This window comes from Cucumis sativus, chromosome 6 (assembly GCF_000004075.3).
Source record: "Cucumis sativus cultivar 9930 chromosome 6, Cucumber_9930_V3, whole genome shotgun sequence".
Classification (NCBI taxonomy): Eukaryota; Viridiplantae; Streptophyta; class Magnoliopsida; order Cucurbitales; family Cucurbitaceae; genus Cucumis; species Cucumis sativus.
This window is the reverse complement of record NC_026660.2, coordinates 22,042,904-22,068,959: the sequence shown is the minus strand read 5'-3', so window position 1 is coordinate 22,068,959 and position 26,056 is coordinate 22,042,904. Positions and strand designations below refer to the sequence as shown.

Here is a 26,056-nt window from a genome sequence, read left to right as displayed (position 1 = left end):
TTTAGGTATTATAGGTTTGAGGTAGACGTTACCGATGTGTCAATTTTAGTTAAAAACTATCTTGTTAAAAGAAAAATGTACGTTTTTTGGACTTTATTTTCTAAGTTAGGGGTTTCATTTTAAATTATAAATTTAATGACAGTTTATAAACGTCATAAATTGGTGATAGTTAAAAATTGTTAAAAATGTATAAAATTCAAAAAATTCTGTTTTCTTTCTCGCCAAAAACACATTTTCAACTCTTTTTTTTTTTTTATGCATAGGTGGTGATAGATTTAAAAAAAGCAAGCATTTTATTTATTTTTATTTTTCCTTTTTAATTAGTACATTACAAATAAAAAGATTCAAACCCTAAGTTTTTTTTTTTCGTTTGTGGCTACGTTATCGCGAGTGTTTAGCGTACCAAGTTAATTATACAAATAACTTTAAGCTTTTGGCAAATTTAGTTTTAGGTTTTTATTGAAATTATGAGGTAATTGCTGATAAAGAGTGTGGTTATTAGTTAATTGTGACCTCAAATTATGCTTTGATTTATGTTGAGAATTATTAATCTATGTATGAAGTAAAAGAGAAGAAAATAAATTACCTGTGTTTCTGTTACTTTTTGAGAGGGGAAAATCAAAGGAATTAGGGACTTCTGATATTAATTCTTACTAATTAATTTTATTATGTTAAACAAATTAACTAATAGTGTATGCAAGTTTAATTTATATTTCTTGTTTCTTTGCCATGAAGTTATCAGTTTATAGTATGGCTTAGGTGAAAGTTTAATTGGAGGGTTTATTTTTTTGTCTTCTACATATTTTTAAGACTATTTATGGGAATAATGTGACATTTAATAATCACTTTAATTCACACAAATAGGTATTTAAAAACAAATAACAAAGGAAAATCAAATTATTTGATTTATTTTCTAAGACTATTTTAAAATATAGCAAAATAAACTAAAATATCTATAAATTATAGCAAATTTTCAGTTCTATTACTCGTATACTTCTACGAATGTTTATCAGCCGTATTGATAGAATACGAAATTTTGTTATATTTTTGTTACATTATTCTTTTCATTCTGTTAATATCTTTCAAAATTTTATTATTTTACGTTTGAGATTTGAAGTTTGTTTTAATTAGGTCAATATTTCAAGATGTGTACTTTTTAACCTAGTTTTTCACCACATTTCTGCTAATTAATTAATTCAAGATAATTATGAAGTCAAATTACAGATTAAATTTTTAACTTTAATAAAAGTGAAATTTAGTTAATTTTAACACTAAATTTAATTATTAATTAAGTCTAATTAATAAATAAAATTAAAACCTAAAACTGAGTACTAGTGAAAAAAAATTGAAAATAGCACCAATATATCACAACTATGACCAATATATACTAAAGGGCAAAATCTTGAAATCTACCAATTAAACAAAACAAGAAAAAAAAATTGTAACTATTTAAATTCAAATCCAACTCTAAACATAAACACAAGTACACAACATTCTAAAACTAAAAGTTTCGTAAAAACGAATCAAAATATTTATAAAATAATATAATTTAAAATTTTGTTATATTTTGTAAAGTATTTGTCATTTACGATAATTTCTCTAATTTTACACGTAAAGGTTTTCGTTAGACATATAAAGGCTTGCTAGTTAGTTCTTCGTTGTTATTGCTTTTATACAAAGTAATTTTTAAACCGTAACGAAATTTCTATTACAAATTAGAATTTCTTTGGAAAGCTATATTGCTAATTTGGGAATATTTTGAAAATTAGTCTTATGTCTTTTGATTTCAAAACTAGGGTGATTATGTTGTAATTAAGTGGCTTAATTGCAAATATTAACTTCTTTGAAATCATGTTAATGATCTTTTAAACCTAACAAAAACCTTAAAATTCTTCTAAAAGTTGAATCGTTTTTAGAAAAAGGAAAAATAGTTTCACAAATCATAACCTTGCTTCATTTTTTCGAAAAAGATATTGTAATTACATTTGATAATATTTTTAGGGAAAATTATCAAATGTATAACAACGTTTTTAAAAACTTACAAATACACTAAAATGTATATCAATGAAAATTTTTATCGTTTATAGACTTTTATTGGCTGTTATATGATCTATTATCGGCACTCCTACTAATGGTATGATCTATCACTAACAAACGTTAACAACTAGATATAATATTTTACTATATCTTGCAATTATTTTTGTATTTAGGTTATGGTTACAAATATTTTGGAGGAATTGATTGTTATATCTACAATTATCTCATAAATATATATGAAAATAAAATCGATCATGAAAAAATATACACCATCTATAATTTGTTAGAAGTATAATAATAACACGAAAATTTGAATCAATCCTTATGATAGTTGAATTATGCCTATTTTATCCTTTCTTACCAATATCACGTTTGAGAATTGACACTTAAAGATTCACATTTCAATGAAAGATAGAAAAACGAAAGAAAAAACGTTTACGAAACAAAGCATTGGAAATAATGTATACGTGATGGTGAGTATAATTTTTCCAAAAAAGTACAATGGTTACATTTTAAAACACATCCATATTCATATATTCAATACACGACATAGCACAACACGTGTTACTTTATTTTAACAATGACATTAATTTCTTTTATAAATTTTGATGGCCGAAAATCACCCGTTCATTTTTTAAATGATAATTAATAATATTTTATGCATTGGGATTTGCTCGGATATTGTTGCTTATTGTTTTTTTTTTTCTTTCACTCATTATTGTACTATTTGAATTATAGGAGAAAATTCCACTTTTACCGCCTAAACTTTCAACATTTGCATTATGAACTTATATAATTGTTACAATCAGACCTCAAAAAGCTATTCTCGCGTGTTTTCAATTATTGTTTGAATATATATATGTGTTGTATATAACAATATATATCAAAGTTTATTAGCAATGAACTTCTCTGTATCACTGATTGACCTGACATATTTTACTACAATTTTACTATAATATACCCATACTTTGAATCTAATGATTATATTTGTAACTGTTCCCAACAGTTAATATATATAAAAATGAAAGTGAGTACTGAGTAGAGTGATCAAATTTAACCAAACTATATATAAGTTAAAACCGAATAGAGAATTGGAATCCAGTTTATATCAACGTTTAAGATGATAATTTTTATTATTAGTTGAAACTTGAATTCACGGTGGGAACTAAACTGAAAGGAAACGAGAGAGAGAGTAAATTAATAATTTAAGGGAAAAGGAAAAGGAAAACATAATAATGATGAGAAAATTGATGGAGGAGAAAATGGAAAAGGGAAGTAGGGTTAGGAGTGGTCCTTAGAGGGAAAGAAAAAGGGAAGGGTTATAGGTTATAGGTTACCTGAGGTGAAAACAAAGAAGGAAGAGTTGTCACATCTCACACAACCAAGAATGGAAATATTATTAGTTGTGGTCCAAACTACTAAGCAATCACTTCTCTCTTTCCTATTCTCCCAATCCCTCCATTACCCAAATGGACTTTTTTCTTCACCCCTTTTTTTGTTGTTGATGTTGGTGGTGTTTCCCTCTCTCTCTCTCATTCTCATCGTCTACTCATTCCATTTATCCTTTACAAATTTGTTCCTATAGTTCGTAGAAAGTTAGAATTTAGTCTATATGATTTGATACAGATCGAACACACATAATATAAATAGTATTGTACCGTCTTTTTAATAAAGATACGTTAGGTGATCAGTTGGGGTGCACCAAAAAGTGGATACTTTACTTTCATAGCACCCTCGTCACCTCAAGATAAGAAAAGAAAAATGGAAGTTAGGAGAGTATAGATAGGTCCAAAGATAGATCTTCACAATGGTGCGTGATATTGTCCATTTCGAACATAAACTCTCCTTTACCTGAAAATACCTTATACGTATAAACTCAGAATTATGTAATTATAATTTAACCGAATTAGGACTTTAATTTGGTTAGAGAATAGAGACTATTTAGGAAGATTGTTTATGAAATGAGATAATTTTGTCAAAGTAAAATGATTAAATTTTAACTTTTTGTCTTTGCAATATAGTAAGGGTTAAATTTGTAATTAATTTAACTCGAAAAAGAACAAACAAAACACCCTCCATTATTTGAGGTGATTGAAGAATGGGTGTGTCACTGATCATATTCAGAATCTTGACTAAGATTTATTTAGTTTGTGAGATGAAATCAGCAAATGATCATCTCATCATTATTATTTGATCATAAAGGTTTTATTAAATAAAAATATTAATGAGGAAATGTGTGTTGTTTTTGAGATGATTTATCTTCTTTGATGTAAGGATTCTATTTTTGAGTCTACAATGGGGAGAGTGAAGAAGATGGGAATATTATATTAACTGCATATGATTCAGTGTGTGCACAAAATGGGTATCTTTCTTTCTTTCTTTTCTAGAGAAATATACCTTTTTACCATCTCTAGCTGTAATGGGTTTTGTTTTTCTAAATTATTAAAAATGAGTTTTGAGATTATATATATATATTGACAGCAATGTCATTGCCTATCACTCTCATATTTGACCCTTTGGTTTGTGCATCTGATCCAATACCCATATTCTTCTTGTGATCAGTTTGATTATTTTTGTGGTGGGATTTTGGGTTCTCTCCTCTCTACTTCTTTAATAATTCAAGTGGATATCAAGTGGTTCTATAATTTTCTTCCATTATTGAATGAGGAATTTGAATCGATTGTGACGACTGAAAGTATTGTTATTCATATTAGTAAGGAGAGAGTGTCGGAGATATTTGATTGTTATGGTAGATTTTTCTTTTCTTCAATATGTTGAAAGTATAAAGACTTGAATCACTAATCTTTTGAATCTAAACATATATACATATGTGAGTTCAACAAAACTCTTATTGATATTGTTCCTATAGATGTTAACCTATTTTATTTACGTGTAACAAGAGGGGTACAGATGAATCATATCAAATTTAATTTGTTGTATAATATATATGTCTGTTAATTAGTTTATTTTTGGTAGAACATAGTCAATCAATGATATTGTAAATAGTATGTATTGTGTTGAAGTACTATAGGATCATACATCAATAATTATTTTAGAAAGGTTCTTGAAGTATCTACCACATATGAAATAAATAGGTAGATTAGACTTCTCTAGAAGATGTACATAAATCTCGAAGAAAATCTAAAATTATATTAGATTATCTGACTTAGATCAAAATAAACCAATAAACATCTAGAAATTCATAATTTAAGAGTTCTGGAGAGATCCTCTGTCTAAGACTCTTAGAATCTTTTATCTATATAGGAGCCTACGAGGTGTGGTCTCATGTGTGAGGCGAGCTAGGTGAGGAGAATAAGATAGGACAACAAAAGAGAGAATAAGATAGGACAACAAAAGAGTTAGAGAAACTTTGAAAGCGAGTAAGTGTGTATTGAGAAAGTAAAATATTATTTTCTTCGAAATAGTCCATAATTTTTAAATAAAAGCTTCTCTTTTTTTTTTTTTTTTGTGCCAATTTCTTCCGATGTCTCATTGGTTACATTTCTTTAATAAATTCGCAATTGACAAACACAATCCAATTATGTGAAACCCTCACGTTTTTTTTTTCAAATACTTTTGAACGTTTTTATTTTTCAATTTTTGTTTTCAGATATTGTTTTCATTAAAGAAACTGTTAAGATTATAGCATGAGAATTACGAATATGTTGCACTAACTGTTATCATTCATATATAGATATCATACCAATCGACACTCGACGGTAAGGATAAGAAAGAGAATGATATCAAATAATCTAGAGTAAACAATTTCGAATGTAATAAAATGCCTCAATAAATGTTCAATTACCTTCACATACGATTGAAGTCGTTATACCAATTTTAATTATGGATTAGTAAACATAACCCTTAAAAGGTATAAATGAGGTAAAAAAAGAATAGAAATGGATTTTAGAGTAAAAGAAGGGTCATAACTCATAGTGATGAGTCATGAAATTAGACTCTTAACACAGCCCACATTATATGTAAACTCATCACTGATCTGTGCCACATCTAGAAAAAAAAATTACTAACTATGGAGAAAATATCAACTTTCGAATCTTATTCGATAAATATTTCGCCAAGTTGCAAAACCTACCGACATAATATAGTAGTAGTTGCAATTACATCCTCAAACTTTCAATAATAACAATTAATCCTTTAAACTTCTAAAAGTGTTAAAACTAGACAAAACTAAATCTTCAAACTTATATAATCAAATTACATCAGCATCTTCAAACTTATATAATCAAGTTACATAAGCATGGGAATTCAATTTTAAACATGGATAAGCTTGATTCTTTTAGTTTTTATTTTGAAAGTTGAGGAGTAGTTTGTGCAAGTTGGGCTAAACATTTTATTTATGCAATTCCAACGTCAAATGAAAAAGAAAAAGAAATCTAACTTGGTTTACTCATACTTCTCATATTGATATGTTGAATGTTATAAAACAGATAAATAGTAAGAAAGAACTCTTCTTCATATTTATTTGGATTTAGGATTCGGTTTGAAATAACTTTCAAGTGGAAAAAAGTGTTCTGAAAAGGTTATTCCCATGGAGATTCTTTTTCATTTTAAGTTGTACTCTTGATTGTCCAAATTTCTCTTGATTGTTCAAATTTTCTCTCCTTTTTGTGGCTGGAGACATAAGGAATATGTGCTACATATTCTGACTCAAAGCAGTAGAGAGAGAAAGAGAGAGAGAGAGGGAGGAAAAAGCAAAAACAAATGAAGAAGAAATCATTAGTTTTTGAGTCAAGAAGTGCAATGCCCCCTTGTTAGCAGTATCATGATATTCATACATATTGCCTCAAGAATCACATTACTAGCTGTCACGGGCATCGCAGTTGCTCGTTGTTAGTTTTGGGGATCTCACACTACCCCAGTTTAAAATTAATACAATGATCTTAGGGAGGAAAAAAAATGGGATCAAAATCTATGAATTAGTACTAACAAAAGAATCACAGCACATCAATCTTAACCAAAATGAAATATTCAGGAATTTCCTATAGAAAGAAAAATTCAATAACCTAACTGTTGGTAACCCCTAAAAATCTTCAAAAGAGTTAGGCTTGACTCGTACGCTAATGCCTTTCCTTCAAAGATGGTAATGCCAATAAATGTAATTAGTATCCCTAAGACCTGTCTGTGATCTCTGGTATATAAGCATCAAGATGATGGCATTGGTGCGGAGCCGTCTTTAAGTTTGAGAACTCTGTTCAAGTTTCTCCCATACTTAGAGTCACTTGTGTGGTTAAACTTGGGTTGAGAGAAAGACAGATGATCTTCATGGTAAGAGATAATTAGCATCAAATTTGGAGAAATGATCATGACTCAGCTAATTGGAAGTTTATCAAACTACAACTCTTCTGTAGAAAAGAACATATGCAGCGCAAGATTTTATCTTATCTAAGCCAATGGGATAAACATTGCTATCATCGAAGTTGTACCACTGGTCGCCACCTTGCTAGAATAGAAGAAAGAGAGAAAACAGAGAAACAATTAGCACGCCGATAGTTAAGGATATAATCTACAAGTGATAATGTTGATGGTTGATGTGAAAAACTGAATAAGTAAACATGTAGAAACCAGACAAGTGGTTGGCAATAGAACTCTGACTGAGGTGGGCTTAAATTTAAAAGAAAAATAAATTAATAAAAAGACAATAGGAGGGAAGGAGGAGAAAAGAATGGCCAGTAAGGGGGGGAGACCGGGGAGAGGCTGAATAGATGAAGGAGATAAAGCCGGAGATTAGAAGAAATAGAGCAGGGCGGGAAATTAGAGAGAGATCTTCAATTTCAAGGTAGATGTAATTTCATTCTTGCATGCAATGCAATCACCTTTGCCACCATGAACTCGTGATCATGATAACGAAATGCCAACAATCAAGAACTTGCTCCGTGGTAGGGTGCATGGGGCATAGTGGGTTGCCACGCAAACAGATGACAATGTGAGTCTCTATATGAAGAAATTTATCAATTATTTGTTTATGTAACCTCAAATCTAGGGCGCCCTAAGACTAAGAGAAAAAACAAATGAGTCCCAACAGTTACACTCTGCTCTACTGTTGCATGCACATCAAAGAATGGACTATTGACCGCCCAAATCTTCAAGCACAAAAATTCTCGCATGAACCAACCCCTTGAAGTTCTTGAGCGATCCATTAGCTGGTTATTTCCCAACAACAAACGATGAATTGGAGAAGAAAAAAGAAACTAGGACTCAGTCTTTCTATTGACCAATGTTTTTTTTACTAGAACAATCTTGGTAACCGAACAATGTTCAATGACAGGACAATCAGATTCTCAGTCTGCACGAGTACTTCAAGGTTCAACTGTCTATATGATTACATATTCAACTGAATTGAGGCAGAAATCATTGCCCTGTCATTTCTTCTGCCAAACCTTTATAGCAGCAGCATACTATTTCGTATGCAAGCAAGGAAAAGGATTAGCAAACTAAGAGTTATAATATCTGCTTTGAACACACAAGATGAACTGATGCAGCAGAACATTAATAATGTGCTAGTTGATTTTAGCTTCCAATTTATTGATATAGAGAAAAGGTAGAAAACCAGAAGAAATGGTGAGATATCTTGGGAAAAGAAAGAGTAACATCACTTACATGGACAAATGCTGTGTAATGGCCACCTCCCATGCTCCCATAGTGATTGCTGACTGCATAAAGCACGTATCGAGTACAAGACTGGCCATTCTTATAGGCAACGTACATTGATAAATCCAGATCATCAACAGGAAAGTCAACGTATGCCTCTAGCTTGTTCTTCATGAACCGGCTATATGAGAACCTCTTCAAATGAATAACTAAAATTTCCGGTAATCTCCAAAGATCTAACTTTTTACTGGCTTGACAGTGTTTTTTGCAGCTAGGACAATACCTGAATGGTACATGATATCAAGAAATCAGTACCAGATGAATGCAACAACGAGGATAATTATTAAATTATGAAAAGAATGGATTTTCAGATCATATTGTTTTAACTTTTATTTTCTTCTTTTTTTTTAACAAGAAACAATAATTTCTCATGGTTATAAAAAAAAGGAATAAAAATTTAGAAGATACAAGCTCTCCAAAGGAGAAAAAAATATAACAAACATAACCAAATAGATATGAACTTTCAAACTTCAACTGACAAAACTATTAAAGAAACCTAAAAAACGACCACCATCCGACAGAAGAAAAACAAAAGGCAAACTAAAAGCTCTTCAACTTCCGAATTCCAAGCGACCAAACCAGAACTATAAAGTTTGTTGTGCATATTCTTTCCTTTTTTTTTCTAATAAGAAAAGTAAAATATAAATGAACTGACCACATATCTTCGGGACCAAGAGGCTCCTCCTGCAAGAAAGCTTCAAGGCACTTGTATAGAGAAACAGATTCTTGAGGTCTCTTTGCAAAAAAGCTGGATTTGAAAACCTCGGGTAAAGAGGTAAGAAGGTGAGTGTCATAACGCTCAATCTGCTTTTCCGGCCAGGACACGAGCACATATAACCGCTTGCTCTTTTCCGACCCCACTACAAATTCACCAACTTCAATTTCAGAGCCCCTAATAATTCCCTTATCGTCCGTTGTGTAAAATTGTAAATCAGCATCTGATGGTGAATTACAATTAACTCCATCTTCGATTGTTAATGGGTCAATTACACAAGCCGATGTGGAACTAGTTCCATTCTCCACCTCGGTTTTCTCCGTTGTATCAACATCAGAGGTATGGTTTTCTTCTAAAGCATCTGGTGCAGAAACCTGGTAAGGACTGAGCAACTTTTTGTATATGTCTTTGATATCAGATCCATTAAAGCCACCAGGCAGCTTAGCCACGAGAGGAAATCCAAATGCCTTAAGACTTGTAGTACGTTTCCCATTGATGTACTGCCTGACCAGACAAGAAAAATTAGATTCCAGGCAACTAAGGAAATATGCAATATGGTTACAGCATTCGTCTACTTAATTGTTGCTACAGTCTCGTGGATACCAATTTGCCACCAGTAGATTAATTGTTTGCTAACAAAATTATTATGAACGATCCAGGAAAAAGTTTCTCAAATTGTCTACAGTTATCCAGTAAATTCAAATGCAAAATTAAATTTTCAGGAGGGATATCACATATGTTATCCCAGGAAATTTTAGTCATTATTATTGTTTAATTTTCCATCCTATATTGAAGGGGGAAATTGAACAAACTTTATTGGCCATGGTGAGAGTATCCAAGAGTTAAGTTACAGTTGAAAAGTAGAAATTCTTATTATTGGACATATCTAGTACTTCTTTGTTGAATGATATTTAACTAAATTTACCTTAACTTACTAGCTTAAGTTTTTTGGTTGAATTGGTGATTTAATATGATATCAAAGCAGGTGGTCTAGGAAGATCATGTGTTTAAGCTCCAGCAATGTCATTTCCTCCCATTTAATATTGATTTCCACTTGTTGGGTTCATATATTGACCCCACAAGTAAGGGAGAGTGTTGAATGATATATAATTAAATTTACCTTAACCTACTAGCTTAAGCTTTTGGGTTGAATTGGCAATTTAAGATTTTTCTATGAAAATGACGACTTTCATTGAGGAAAAATGAAAGAGTCCACGTGTTTACAAAAAATCAAGCCCACAAAAAGAAGAGTTCTACATTAAGTGAAAACAATACCTTCCCCTAGAGGTCAAAATTAGTTTACAATAAACTTCATGCACAAATTTTAAATATTAAATATGAAGTCATGTGAAAACAAGATCAATCAGTTCAGAAATATAATCCACTTACTCCTCAATCCTTTGATGCATGAACACAGCCAAGGGAACTTGTTCCTCATCTTTTGCTAAGCGATAAGCAACCAATCTGTCACCATCTCTTATCAAGGACAAAGAATCAGCTGGCTCCTCGAGATACCGTATGATGCGGTTGTTGTATACCTGTAGAGAAATTCATGAGAAGAGAGGTCATTGAGAATAAAGTAGTTCTGCTCTATTATGAAGAAATTAATCCAAAGTCATCCAACTGCAGCCAAAGTATTACAATTACAAATATATACCTCAGCAACCAATAAAGTCTCATCGGCTTTTAGAGAGCATGCAATACTAAGGGCTTTTATTAGGTCTTCCCATTTTCCGGACTTGGGAACTGTAATGGTATATGGAGCTGGAGTACTTCCATCAGTGCTCACAACTGTTAAAGTCATTGTTCGCATTGTTGTTGAAGGCAGAGGCAGTGACAAATACATGAATGGATCAAAGGTAGTAGAGACCTTTTTGCAAATGGGACAAACTAATGTTGACTTATATTGACCCTGCAAGGACGCATTCAAACAACGAAAGCCTTGATGAGACAAGTTAAATGGAGAAGTTTACTTGCCAGACAAAACTTAGGCATTCAAATAGAAAAAAAAAAGAAGTAAAACTCATATATAAGTCTGATACCTCATTAAACATAACTAATAATCCTATGAAACAGTAGATTTGATTTAGCAAAAAACGTAATTTGTTATCGTGCAGGATTTAAAAGAGTATGCCGCTACCATAGGTGAAAGAAAAGTAGTGAAGGTTATACAAGAAAAAAGAAGTGGGGGAGCATACTTGGCACACATCAACAATGATGGAGTCATTGCGAGCCAAATGGTTTTGCCAATATTCATCTGCTACTTCATTGTCAGATCGCCCATCTCCATCCTTGGCTTCTACGTAAGGCTTCTTTTTCACACGATTGAGATCCTCATGGAGCCCATCCAACAAAAAGGCAAGGAGCTCCTGTAAGAAGTATATTGAATCAGACTACAAGACATTGGATTAAATTCTGTACCCAGAACCCCTTCTCCCAGAGGAAGGAAATCTAAAACCCTACTTCTGATAGCAAGAAACTTCACTGACTTGAGAATCATGTTGATTGCATCCACTGAATTGAGGAGCAAATCTAGCAAGCTTAGACTTGAACGTTCGTGGTGCCACAGGACTTGCGCCAGGCGCCCATAATTTCCTCAACATATCTCCAAATGCCAAAGCAATCTCCCCCTGAAAAGTTACTGCTTGTTATGAACTTCAATGCTGTGTGGGTGGGGGGACTAATGAAATGATACTCATAGTTGGCAGATATAATTTTGATTATTACCGTCTGTAATGAATCAGTCACCCTAAACTACAAATTATGTTAGTGGGTTATACTGGTAACTTTTACTCGCAGTATCTAATCAGCTTTTAGCATGCTTAGGATGCAGGATTGATAATTGAATAAAATTGTCAAAAGGAAAGGGATTTGATGAGATAAAATGGATCCAAGAAGAATTAAAATCACAGAAAGCATACATTCATGCCCAATGGGTTGTCATGGTTTATTTCTCTACCATAGTCACCAAGAAAGTAGTCGACAAGTTTCGGAGTGTGCACTAAGCACTGCAGAGCACTGTTCATGAAACAGGTATTCCCAAGATTTTGCAAGCCTGTCAATCCTAAAGAACCAGCTTCACGAGAGCTTCCAGAAAAAACTGAAGAATTTACACGGAAGCAGCTAGCACTCCCAGTTCCAGAAGCACCATTCATCATAAGTGAAGTAGCAGATGAATTTCCAAGGATAGAATTTGCCAATTCATCCTTTTTCCCTTCTTTGCACTTTATGAAATCTGACAACCCATAAACTTGCAATTCAAGTAGAACCTGTGTTGAAAATAAAATAAAAGAAACAGCATTTCAGAAAGAAACATTTATTATCATCTCGTCAAGTCCTATCTGAAATCACAAGGCATGCTTATGAAAATTTCACCTCACGCTATTAGGGACTGGGAGAGGGAAAGAACAGCCAAGAAAATTATTTCTAAGAATCATCTACTGTAATTTTATTTAAACAAAAAAAAAAACACTCCTGATCACATCTAAAGTATGTTAATGTCAGATAAGTTGCAATCAATTCTTTGCTCACAGATTGCATGTCTACTAGAAAGACAGTAAAAAAGTCCCTGCATCGCAGTGTTAGAAATGAAAAAATCACAATGTTTTCTTCTAAATTTCTTTTTCCGTCCCTAAAGAAACCAGTGGGTTAAATGCAAAAAATAAATGACTCTTGCCTCCTAGGAAACCCCTAAACCACTCTTACATTTCTACGATGCCATGTTTTAATTACTTTCTTTGAAACACCTTGTTACTCTGTGTGCACTTCACAAACAAAGAAGTTTCATTAAGAACAGTGGAAGTCCACTCTCATGTAGGCATGGTACATGAAATAAAAATAGAAAAGAAATAATGTCAAACATCTCATAATTCTGAAGTTTAGATATTATATTATATTTTCAGAAAGGTATTCGTGTATTGAAAACATGATTCTAATGGAAACACGATCTGACTGTTAATGACTCTTAGACAAACACGTGAGGAAGGAATTTTTTATGACTACCTCTTGATCCGACTGTCGTTGCTTATTACTGTTACTAAAAAGGGAAATTGTATGGCCCGAGAAGTCCCATATTCGCAACTGCACGATACAGCATATCATATTATACATATCTTGATCTTAAATGTTTCCTTTTAGAGCTTAAGAAAGCTAGTCATGCTAAAAGAGAAGAAAGATTGTTACCAACTCCGATTCAACATTGAAGAGTTTGCATGCTCTCCTAAATAACTCGACTACATTATCCTGCCAGTATAGAAGAAAACAATAAGATTTGACTAGCATACATTAGGAAAACATTTTCCTTTTTTCATTTTTAAGAAAATAAGACTTGAATTTGATCACTTGTGAAGAGAAAAGATCGCAGGTAAATATAAAGACCAAGAGAGAGACTAAGATGGAAATGGAGTTTTCTCTCCTATAAAGTTCATAGTATCTTTCTTTCCAATCACATTACAAATCAGAGTTTCACTTTAAAAGTCACCCTGGAACTACGAGATGAAGAGGATAGTCCTTACGGAATGGCAAAAACAAAAGACAAATGGAATAATCCTTTTAGAGGCTTAAGACAAGAGGACACAGAAGTGAATATAACGGTATTCAAATGAGCCAAATTCTGTATTTCTCCTAACGGAAACTCAAGCAAAAGAGTAATGGCAACTAAAGCCAAGGGGATTTTTACCAACCTCTTAGGAGAACTGAGGTCTGAGAATCAGCAACCTAAGATATAGAAACAATACTCTTTCGTCGAAATGGCTATCAAGATCTCCTAAACAGAATTAAAAACTAGAGAACAAAGTGGTAGTAGCCATACAAAGGAAAATAGGACAACAAATGGTTCTCTAAAAGAAGGAAAGCTGACTGTATGCAAGGCTCCGGGAAAAAGTTATGAAAATTAAAATACAACTTGTCACATCATTAAATTCTTAACAATTATCTAGGAATCACAAACACTTTCGAGAATGATATTTTGGTGGGGGCTCAACCATTATGCCAAAAAATTTCAAGATTCCTCGTGGTGTCGTAGCTTCAAAATTTAAGTATCCAAGATGAGTAGGAGTATACACCAGCTCAAGGATAGTCCTTGCTCAAAGAAATCTGATAGAGGTAGAGATAGAGGTTCAAATGCAAATCAATGTGCTAAATGCAATACAGCCACAGAGGGGAAACAGCCTAAGGGCTTGTTGAGACCACAAAGCACGTCTTAGAACGTTAGTAGGAAAATAGTGGAAATATTACTGGTCGCATACGTGAAATTACATAGAATTTGCATTCACAGTTATAAAAAGAGGGCAGGCAATTTCTAGAAATAGGTTGTGGTGAAATCCATGTTCTCAAGGTGTTGGGAAGCTTGTAATTTCTGTCTCAATATTGATACAGTTTTCTGTCCATTTTCATTTCAATTTTTTGTTCTATCAAAATACCCAACCACAGTTTCAAAGCCCAAGTTGCTCCACCTAGCGCATGGAAGCAGAGGGTTTTAAAGAGATTCATTTTGAAACAGATGTTTCACCACCTACTTGAAAAAACGCTCCTTCAGCATAAAGAGGTTACATGTAAGACCCACACAAAAGTCCACCTGCTATGGTGCTATAAACTAAGCATTTAATCAGTTGAAATTTATTAAATAATTCATTTACCCCTAAAAAGATATACCATCACATGATGCAAAATAGTATAACTGACTTGAAACTTATTTTTTTAAAAAAATGTGCCAAGCATAACCAGAATTCAAACTAGTTTACACGCACCATGAATTCTCATGGAACAACTGTTGGCATGATAATGTTTCTGAGTGAATGAACTCATGAACTAGTAAACTTATAGTCCTAGGCAGGCAGCTACTAAGATGTAGATTGAACCCCTCATAATATTTGAGATTAGAATTTGCCTTTTAATTAGTAATTCAAAAAATAATTGTGAATGCTAAACGGTCCTCAAAGGCTCAAACTATACTTATAGTCCTAGAATCAAAGATTAATAAATTTTGATATGGTAATGAAGTGACCTTTTTGCTTATTCTCACTCCCAATAAATTTGCCTCCCGTTGAATAGAAAGCCTTAGTTGCAAAGGATAAACATCTGCTATATTATCTTCTGCAACGGAAAAGCTACCACCATTCCTCGTTGAAGACTTGGAATCACTATGCCTACACCACAAACCGTAAGGAATCCTTAAATGGTCTTTCATGATGAAATTCAGCCGTAAAGAAAGCATCTGTGCATGAATTTGATTCGTGGTTGCAAGGAAGAGTACGTCATTTATTTTTTTTTTATGTATGGGATAAAGAAACCAGGAAACAATATATTCATAACAACAAAAGGGGAAACAGCCTAAGGGCTTGGGGTTGAGGAAACCCCTATTCAAACAACAAAATTGAATAAAAACAAAACCTTCCAATTTCTAATAATCAGACTATAACTACACCCGGAAATCTTTGTGACTTAGAGCACATCATTTCTTAATAACGTGATTAGCTAACAAGAAACAGGAAACGCCTAGACTTAAATAGCTAACTAGAATAAGTAAATAAGTAAAATTGATTTTAGGGGAACAAAAGAAATCAAGTAAAGACAACCCCGTGTAATCAGAAAGCTCACAGGAATCTAAAGTGTTAATAGCTCCAAATATATTTGGCAAAGAAAGGTACCTAAAGTGCTACTAGAATAGGAGCTTTTTTAGGAAACAATTTCATAGATACATGAAAATGCAGCAAGTGTTCGAGGTCATGGAGCTCGAGAAAGCTTTTTTGTCTTTTGGAAAACTGAACTACCTACTCTTCAATGCATAACTCAGTTCGATATGAAGAGATAATAATATATTCCATTCAGAATAATACAATTATTGTTTTTCTAGAGACACAGTAATTATTGATTGGAATGATTGAAGATAAGCAATCCAATATCCGCTTTTCAAGATATGCAATGTAATCAACTCAACTACCCCATCAGAAATAATTCAAATATTTAAATAAGTCGTGGCATAGCACTCACCATTTAAGTGCCTCCACCCACATTTCTCCAGACACCAATGCGTAGTCCCTCCCTGAAATGCCCACTTCACCATTTTCACTATTCTGCGAAGAATCCTCCTCTCTTCTCAAATTAAACACAAGATCCGAGCTGAAAATGCTGTTAATGATCTTCATTGGTCCAGCATACGACGAACCCGGCGATGCCAAGAATGAATGTCCTCTCTTCCCATCAGCATCACCAGTTAAAGAATCCTGCGCATCCTTCCACCACCTGAACAATTCAAATCGCAAACACTCTTTAGACACAACGCCTTCCCATTCTTGTCACGAGGGCACCCTTAAAAACAGTTCAAAACAGTAAAAATCTGCTTCATCTAAGCTAGACTACATAACTTAAAACATCAAAACGCACTCGGTATCCAACTACTTTGACATTTCGGTAAAAAATTCTCAACTAAACGAATAGATTAGACAATGGAGTTAGCGCAATTCAAGTTTCCAATAGAGACGTAATTCAGATTTGTACGAATTTTTTTTTTTAAAAAAAAGCAGGAATGGAACAATGAATCTACCTGTATGGAACGAAGTAGACTCGCTGATCGGTATCTGAGTGGAGATTCAAGGAGGATGAAGAGAGATCTTCGGACAAAGCGGCCATGGCAGAGAAGGGCGAGAAGGAGGCTGAAGAGGAGAGTTCAGAAACTAGTTGGGGAAAGGTAGATCATTGCAGAGAGAGAGAGAGAGAGAGACGCAGACAGAGGAAGAGAAAATGGCGGATTTGAAGAGAAACAAGTGGAGCTTTTGTGTGAAGAGGATTCGAGGAGGAGGAGGAGGAGAGGAAAATTAAAAAAATAAATATATATTTCTTCTTTGCACAAACGCAATTTTCCAATCTTGTGGTGCCAAATTGTAAACTTTTATTTATATATATTTATTTATTTATTTATACGCGGAAAAGCGGAATTTATATTGTCTTATATAAACAACTCATACCACTTTTTTCTTTTTTTATATTACGAATATCATCAAATTAGTAATATCATATGATTATCGTCAGACATTAATTATAGGTCTATTAGAGGATTATCATAGAGTTATCGACTTTTTAATTTGTTATTTTTGCAATTTATAAAATGTAGTGACATGAGTCCTATTATCCTAAATTTTTTTGCTATTTTTACAAGGATACAAACAAAAGTTACACACACTAAGAAATCAAATTCTCGAATTTTCACTTGGTAAAGTTGGGTGTAAATATTTGTCATTTTTTTTCTATTTTAAAAGACCTCGTATACTTGTATAGCAATTTGATTGACTTTCATCAATGTTCATCAATGTATTGATAGACACTGGAAGAAGTTTATTAGTTACTACATGAAAGAAGTTTATTAGTTACTACATCATTGATATAATCGAAAATTTTGCTATATTTTATAAATATTTCTGTTTATTCAACTATTGAAAATATTTACGAAATATAATAAAATTTTAAATTTATCAACGTTAGACTTTAGTCTAGATAGAATTTGAATGTTTGTTATATTTTATAAATATTTTAGTTTATTTTGTTACATTTAAAAATACTCGTTATTTGGTGTGTATCATGTGTCATGTATGTACATAACATGGTTGAATAAATAATGATTGTCTTTCATCATTTATAATAATTGTTTTTCAGGTTAAAATATTATTTTAATTTTCGTGTCAATGGCAACTAATAAGAGAATATGGTAGCTTTTGACTAATACAATAAATTGAAATTTGTCAAAAATAAACGATAAATTATAAATTTTTTTAACAAAGTTTGAAACTCATTTAAAATTTTTATTACATTTAAGAGGAAGTAAATACTAAATTTAATTTTTACACTCATTTTGATTAGACAATTGTGTTTTCTCTTTTACTTTTTTATAAAGATAATTAGATGCCATTGTATAAGAAAAATGAAACCTAACAAAACAAAAAAATCACTATTTCATTATATTTTAAAATATCTTGGACGATTTTATCATTTTAAATCATTATCGTTCAACATAAACTTTATGTAAAATTTTATTTTCTTTAGTTTACATCTACTTACTAACTTTTCAAGTGATAAAATTTAATAAATGTAAAATAGATTTTATAGAATATTATATTGTTCTTTTTGAAATAGATAGTTATAAGATTTATATTTTTTATTTTTCAAAATAAGATATTAGGAATTTGTTTATCATTAACTCATAAAATCAATCTTTTATTTTCACTCTCATGTATATTTGAGGAAAAAATATTCATACTAATAATATTTATAAATATAACAATTCATAGTTTATGAATGATTGATGGTAATAGTTAGAAATAGACATCTATTATTGATAATTTTTATACTTATAAATATTAAAATTTATCGAAAAACTATATTGTAATTATTTTTTACTCACAAATTATAGAAATTTTAAAATTCAATTAAAAAAAGTTGTAATTTTGATACAATCATTCAAAAATAAAATTGATAAAAATCTATATAAATCTTAAAAATAAATATGAAGCTAACACACTCTCTTTTATTGTTAATCATAGTGGGAAATTTCCTAAACTTATTTTTTTTTCCTATTGGAGGATGAGACATTGATGTAGTGTAGTGATTAAAATTTTAAAAAAATTGACCATCATTAATTTATGAACAAATTAGGGAATGAACATAGGATTCTATTTGGCTTCTAATACATATAGTGAAAGAAAAAGGTGAATGGCATCCAATTGTCACTAAATCAAAAGTCCAGCCATGCACACTAATAAAGCTAATAACCAACACATACCATTTATGTTTTCACTCAACTTTATTCAATCTTAATAATCCTCCTAATAATTAAAAAAACAAAAATCTTAAATTTATTAATCATGTTTTCTAGCATTTGTACTCCCGAAATTACATTACATGATAAAAAATTCACATAAAATAATTCATAACACCTATTTTTTGCATATTGCAAATTTGACAAATACGACGATAATATGCTTTTAAATTTACTATTTTTTGTAATTTTGAAAATGTAGGTGACATGAATTTTAACTCTTCTGTTTACTCTAAATTTTGAAAAGGATTAAAATATCATTTTGGTAAATTTTGATCGATTTACCTTCAAATATCCAATTTAGTCCATAAACTTTTAATAGGTTTGAATATAAAACTTAAGATTTACTAAAAGACAAAAACTACTACACTTGATTATTTAAAAGTACATGGACTAAAATTGAACAAATTTCAAAGTACAGAGATCACAACCATATTTTGAACTGCATACAAATTGAACAAAGATTAATATTAAACAACTAAGTTTAGGATTGGTTAAAAAATACAAAAATTAAAATCTAATAAACAAGAAGATATTTTTTTTTAAGGAAATAAGAAGAAAGAGAAAAGTGAGACCACCTGGTCAAGATCTGGAGGCAAAGCAAAATGTACAACCACATGCCACGTGATGTTGCCATTGGAACCTAACCTAAAGTAACAAACAAAGAATATTTATACGGAAAAAACAAATCATTATACATTGAATAAGTGCTTTCCTAAAAAGATACTCATATATACATATGCATAGTCTTTATACTTATATTCATATTATCTTCTAATTCACGTATGTTATGCGTTATCACATGCAGCCTTTAATATTTTAATTCGTACATGTAAATAGATTCAAAAGACTAATCAAAATCAACAAAAGTGGTATTGCTGAACTACTAGGTCATACTATACTCGAACTTGATAAATTCATAGAATTAGCAAAATTGTTAATTATGTTTGAAGAACTGAACTAGGAAAGAATTTTTAAATGAAGACAGTTGATATAACATGAAGTTTTTGATTCAAAACTTCATTCATTTCTTAAAAACTGTGAAGTCTCTCCAATCTTTTCAAGATAATCTCAACAAAATAGAGATAAAAAGTGGAAGAACAGAAACATATAATTTATAAACTAATTAAGAGAGGAAAACAGAGTTATTTTTGCAATCATATAAACAATGTATTGAGCCTTTTCCACTCGTAACTATTTTATTAGGTAAATCATCATTGAAAAAATGGTGTAAGAGTTTGAAGGATATTTTCAAAATAAAGTAAGAAAATTATTGCAAATTACAAAACAACTTAAAATAAATCAAAATACATCAAAATTTTGGACTATTCTATGATAAGCACTCATATTTTGATTCATAGTGCCATATTTGAAAATGTCTCAATGAAGTACCTAACTTAAACGATATTTGTTTGCAAATCAATAGGAATATACCAAAACAATGCACACTCGAATAAAGTAAACTTTTATGTAAAGCATTAAAGAAGAAGCTTTTATGTAAAGTGGCAACGTAATCCCAATAAAAGCTCATCGATCAGATCATGGAAAGGCCACTGTTTTCTAACTCCAAAGCAGCTAAAAAATGGAGGATATGCTACAATTTGAACGTTGATTGGTTCATCAAGTCGACAAAAACTGGGATCTAGAGATATCGTAGATCATGGAGCTTTATAGAGAGAGAGGACATGCAACATAAAAATGCACAACTTTATGTTGAAAAATACAACTAACAGGTGTTAGTTAAGGAAGCCTAATCGAACAAATTTCAAAATGCGTAATTTATAGTGAAAATACAGCACTATCATTAGTTATGGGAGCCTATTCCACATGAAGGATAAAGCAACAAGCATATCTAATGAAAGCAACTTTGATTAGTAGTACCGTGAGGCAGTGTCGTAAACTCGACCCCCTGGATAGGAACCTCTAGGATCCAAATTAGGATCCCGTGCAGAATTCCCAAGAAATCGAGCTCGTTCTCTGAAGGAATCAAAGTGTTCTGATTCATAATTTTGATGTGCTTGTCCAGAAGCAGCCAAGTTTGTAACTCCACTATTGCCACGAGGATCGCCTGGGCCAATGCCCCCATTTGGGTAATGGTCCATTATTCCCTTCTGGTATTGATGTTGCCGTGCAGTTGATTCCCTTCGTAGTAACTCATCACGACGACCAGCATGCCGAACTCGAAGTGCTGCTAATTGTTCCTCATATTGAGCATTGATTGCCAAAATTCTCTGAAGATATGCATCAAAATGAATCTGATCAGTAAAGATGATTGAAAAACGAGAATGCAATTAGTGAATTAGGAACATGCAAATGTACCTCTCTATGTCTAGCATTTTCCTCGTCCTCTGCATCATTTTGCTCCTTAGTCAATTTAATGATATCATCAATAAATTTCTGCTCGAGACCGTCAAAGTTCTGTGGCAGTGGACCGTCTCCAAACCTACTTTCCATGTTTTTTCCATGGGATTGAGATCTGGGATCGTTGTTGCTTCCTTTCTCGAGACCCAATTTTGGGTTAGGTCTCTGACCTTGAAAGTATGATCTTGTGGCATCACCCCCTTGACCTTGACCTATGTTAAACAAACATATTTCTCAGTACAGAAATTCCAAAAACTTCGTTTAACAAGAGAAAGCAGAAATCCTTCACATGGGAGAAGTGAATAAGCATCTCAATAAAGGGAAGTATATAAGAGGAAAGGTGAAAAAGAATTTAAGACAACAATGATTAAAAATCTTCTCTATCAATAAAGAGTTAAACGCTTGATATTATGAGGAATATCACAAATCACCCAACCATTATTATAAAATGGATATATTGTTTTGGCATCAATCAATCATTTTATTTTTGATAACCACATGTGTGGATCCCTAGCTAATTCAACTATCTACAGATCATCTTCTGACCTCGGCTACAAATGTATTTTTTGCAATAAATCCTACAGTACTTGGAGTAAAAACAATTCATATTTCAAAGTAACATTAAAAAAAAGAAAAAAAAAGGAGGAAATGCAACGACAGATCAAATTCACATGCCCACCAAGTATAGCCAACAAACATTAAAACCATTCAATGGAAAGGTTTTGAAGGAAAACAGAGTCTTTGTAGCTTTTGAAATGGGGAATGATGTATCTAACAGAATAATAGTTATGTTCCTTTTTCCTTAACAGTCTGATAATTCATCTTATATCCAAGAACTATATCATGTGAAAGTAAAATTTATACGAATGTAACCCAGTAGACTAATAGATGGGTATTGAGTATGGACCCAACAAAGGGACAAAAAATACAAACCTAGCACAGCTCAACTAGATAGAACATTGTACTTGACCAAGAGGTAGAAGGTATAAAATCTTCCTGCCTCTCAATGTTGTGTTGAATTTTTTATTAAAAAAACAAAAGAATCAAAGAAGCTTTAAACGGATTTCAAAAAACACCTAATACGGTTTATATCACATCGTCTAGAAAAAGGATGTTGTGATGTACAACAGCAAAAAAAAACTTATGAGGAAAACAGGTGCAAGCAATAAGTGTCAGGAGTAGCTATATGTTAATGCTTGCCTTCATTGAACATGTGAGAGGTCATAGAATTTGGCATCTTCGACTCATCTCTTTCCCATCTCCATTGATCCTCATTTTTTGAAGCTACATACGAATGCTCTCTCTCGGGAGTGAATGCTTCCAACCGTCCTTCAAAAGGATCAGGGTGGCTTTGTTCCACCATTTGACTGGGAACATGATGCATTTGAGAAACTGAATATGCGCCTAGTCCTGAATCAGAATATTGCCCCTGCTGTCTCATAGTTACGAAAACCTGTAAAAGCGACAAAAATTACAAGATCGTGTCAATCAAAATTTGAAAATCAACCATTCACGAGTTTCAGTCACATTTTCAAGAAGATCATACATATCAATCAAAATTTGAAAACAAACCAATCCCAATCCCAATACCAGCACCACTCAAAACGAACAATCAAAATGAATAAGCTTTGAGTAAGCTCACGTGAATGGACTTGAATCCAGATAACAAATTACAAAAACATCATAAAAAGCACTTCTCTTTCGATAATGGGACGGCAGAATAACAAGAACACGTACCGTTTATGAATGTGATAGCAAAATAACTAATTATAGTTCGTAAGTGAAAATTCAAGAAACACAATTTCAACAAGTGGGAAGGCACAAACACATAATTAGGTCCTTCTGTGTCTTCAAGAACCCTCCAATTCATTAACTTCCCAATACTCGAATAAAATATTATTCATTTCCAAGCTGCCAAGCAACCTATATACTTCTAGAACATAATTCTCAAACTCATATAATTTAAACCGAACCAAAGTAACTAAAAGGCCAAAATGTTGAGCATTCCCGAAACTGAAGTGGCCGTGACGCCATATTCAGATACTTCAAAGCTAACTCACTCTCATAAAATCATACACACGAAATCTTGCACTAACACCAGTTTCAAAATCTTGAAAGATAAAAAATAATTAAATAAAAAACGCGAATTCATAGAGGAAGAAGCTGCATATGACCAACTACAAGCCCTAATCATTGTTTTAGAGCAATAGCGTCTCGTGTAGAATGAGAGGAAACAGTTTCGATCAAAGAGCAGAGAAAATTACAAAAACGGGATAGCTTTGTACCTAATTGATCTTTTTTTCGTAATGGTGGAATTATCCTCTCCAGATTGGAATCAAAGCTCGAAGCGTCTTCGTTGAAATGAGATGGCAGATGAGAACGATCCAGTTCGGGTCGTATCGGATCCGAAATGGGCCCGAGATTGTGACCCGATATAACAAAACCCTCGGCCACGGAGCACTTCATTTGTTGCACATCCCTCGGCGTCAATATAATTTCTAGCAAGTCCTCAAATTTGGCTAAATTGTAGAAACTTTTCTCAAGTTTGAAAAATATCTTTAATTTTTTTAAAATGATTCAAAAATATCTTTACCTTAATATTAGATGAAATTTTGTTAAAATGTTTTTAAATTAATTTAAATAGTTTTGTAAATATCCTTAAACTTATAAAAAAAATCAAAAATAATTTCATTAATCCAATTTAGTCAAATATATAAAATTGTAATTTTAAATTTACATGATATATGGATATTTACTATTTTCACTTTTTTATGGATTTGATATTAATAAAAAACAAAAGGTGAATAGACATTTCCATTGCACATTGAATAAATATGAAAATGACATTAATATGACTATAAGATAAATATCTTGACATAATAAAATATTAATTTACTAATTTAAAATTATTTTTTGAAATTGTTGTTTTATAGTTTTTTATAAGTATTTTATCGAAATCGAAATTTCTTAAAATTAAGACTTCGATTTATCGATTGGATCAATATTTTAAATATTTATATATGAGTTTTTAAAAAAATCTTAAAACATACTAAAAACAATAACCAATCAAATAAAAAAAATCTCACTTATATATCAATTATACTATCACTTAATGTTAATACTCAAATACATTTTTTTAATTTTGGTTTTAACTTAATTTTTTTATATTTTGATTTTAGTTGGCGAGAAAATTGGTTTACAATATTTTTCAACGAGAGTTCTTTTAGCTAAGTGGTACTTTTGATACTTTTCAACAGTTCACTATATTATTTAAACATAAACTGCCGTTGTGTTTCCACTAAAACTAACAACTTTTTAAAGTTTAAAAACATTTTTTAAAACTCGTCATAATAGCATCTCATCACTAACAACTATTGGTATCTATCTTCTTATAATGGTAGATAACAATATATGTCTAATAATGCATATCACACGCACTTCCACCAAACTAGTGTAATTTATTTTTTAGGTGAATCTAGATAAGTGTAACTTATACTTAACAATAGATTACATTTCTAAACATACACGTGCTTGTAATGACATTGTCTATACATACTTTAATAGGTTTTGATTTTTACGTGACAAAAAAATGGACCATTTCTTCATCCAAAGGTCCTTATTTCATACCTATCATTCCTCATCGCTACCATCATCTCGGACGAACTCTGCTCTAACTCCATTTCCTTTCACCTCGGTTTCTTCCTCTCCCTACTATCATGGTTGGCCATTTCTATCATAGCCTCTGCCACCTCCAACAAGGAACTGGAGACTCTGTTTTCTTCTTGCTTTGGTTCGACGAGATCGCTTTCTCCTTGGAATATGAATTCCATTGATTAACCAAATTTCCATTGTTTGAAGTTGAAATCATCCAAGAAATTGAAGGAAGAAATGGAAGTTAAGTGAATGAAAATGGAAGAGCATACTTAGCATATATGTATATATACTATGTTTTCTTGAAGCAGAATCTCTCGTTTCTTTTAATAAATAAAATTTCAATTTTTGTATAATATTTGATATTCAATGCATAGATTGATAAAATCAAATTAAATATATTTATCTTTCATTATTTTGAGAATTTCTTTATTTTTTTTATGAAGAATCGTAAAAATGACAAATTTGACCAATAGTAGACTTTGACAGTGACAAATATATACTTCTACGAGTGACATTGATATCTATTAATAGTGATCGAGAGAGGATTCAAAAATTTGGTATAACTTGTAAATATTTTAATTTATTTTGTTATTTTTAAAAATACTCTTATTATTTTTATCAATGGAAAAGATAACTACAAGAACTAACACAAAAACCCAACCACCAAATATGTGAATAAATTTTAACCCAATAGTTTCTAATTTTGAGTAAAAATGTTGTTAATATTAATTACCAAAATATTCACAACGTAAATTACAAACTAAAAAAAAGAACATTGTACTAAAAATATATTAAAAACTCAACTTACTGTT

General features: G+C 31.6%; 2 protein-coding genes across 6 annotated transcripts; both read right to left on the bottom strand.

Moving 5' to 3' along the window:
* Nucleotides 1–6,755: 6,755 nt before the first annotated feature.
* On the bottom strand, nt 6,756–17,246 carry LOC101221915 (ubiquitin carboxyl-terminal hydrolase 8). Of its 3 annotated transcripts, XM_004140127.3 has the most exons (13): nt 16,965–17,246; nt 16,412–16,663; nt 15,426–15,567; nt 13,604–13,663; nt 13,424–13,501; nt 12,343–12,690; nt 11,911–12,051; nt 11,620–11,790; nt 11,079–11,333; nt 10,811–10,959; nt 9,362–9,925; nt 8,656–8,929; nt 6,756–7,498 (listed from the first exon to the last, which is right to left on the bottom strand). In XM_004140127.3, the coding sequence occupies exons 1-13, from the start codon at nt 17,048–17,050 to the stop codon at nt 7,385–7,387; spliced, it is 2,634 nt and encodes an 877-aa protein (XP_004140175.1). In that variant the 5' UTR covers nt 17,051–17,246; the 3' UTR covers nt 6,756–7,384. The 3 variants fall into 3 exon arrangements, with proteins under 3 accessions (XP_004140175.1, XP_031743174.1, XP_011657595.1); XM_031887314.1 differs by lacking the exons at nt 13,424–13,501; nt 13,604–13,663; XM_011659293.2 differs by lacking the exons at nt 15,426–15,567; nt 16,965–17,246 and having other exon boundaries at nt 16,412–16,549.
* A 2,357-nt stretch (nt 17,247–19,603) lies between these two features.
* Nucleotides 19,604–24,036, bottom strand: LOC101221687. 3 transcript variants are annotated; one of them, XM_004140126.3, is made up of 5 exons: nt 23,876–24,036; nt 22,791–23,043; nt 21,549–21,802; nt 21,111–21,460; nt 19,604–19,877 (listed from the first exon to the last, which is right to left on the bottom strand). In XM_004140126.3, the coding sequence occupies exons 2-5, from the start codon at nt 23,029–23,031 to the stop codon at nt 19,772–19,774; spliced, it is 951 nt and encodes a 316-aa protein (XP_004140174.2). In that variant the 5' UTR covers nt 23,032–23,043; nt 23,876–24,036; the 3' UTR covers nt 19,604–19,771. The 3 variants fall into 3 exon arrangements, with proteins under 3 accessions (XP_004140174.2, XP_031744069.1, XP_031744068.1); XM_031888209.1 differs by having other exon boundaries at nt 19,604–19,872; XM_031888208.1 differs by lacking the exon at nt 23,876–24,036 and adding an exon at nt 23,765–23,789.
* Between the last annotated feature and the right edge of the window lie 2,020 nt (nt 24,037–26,056).

What these genes read in the sequence shown, in the direction of transcription:
- LOC101221687 (XM_004140126.3), bottom strand. Translation starts at nt 23,031, where the DNA reads ATGAGACAGCAGGGGCAATATTCTGATTCAGGACTAGGCGCATATTCA. An exon ending in CTCTCACATGTTCAATGAAG is followed by an intron (nt 21,803 to 22,790) that starts GCAAGCATTAAC and finishes TGTTTAACATAG; the next exon opens with GTCAAGGTCAAGGGGGTGAT. An exon ending in AAAATGCTAGACATAGAGAG is followed by an intron (nt 21,461 to 21,548) that starts GTACATTTGCAT and finishes GCATATCTTCAG; the next exon opens with AGAATTTTGGCAATCAATGC.
- LOC101221915 (XM_004140127.3), bottom strand. Translation starts at nt 17,050, where the DNA reads ATGGCCGCTTTGTCCGAAGATCTCTCTTCATCCTCCTTGAATCTCCAC. An exon ending in GTCTACTTCGTTCCATACAG is followed by an intron (nt 16,664 to 16,964) that starts GTAGATTCATTG and finishes TGAATTGTTCAG; the next exon opens with GTGGTGGAAGGATGCGCAGG. An exon ending in TGGGTGGAGGCACTTAAATG is followed by an intron (nt 15,568 to 16,411) that starts GTGAGTGCTATG and finishes TTTGTGGTGTAG; the next exon opens with GCATAGTGATTCCAAGTCTT.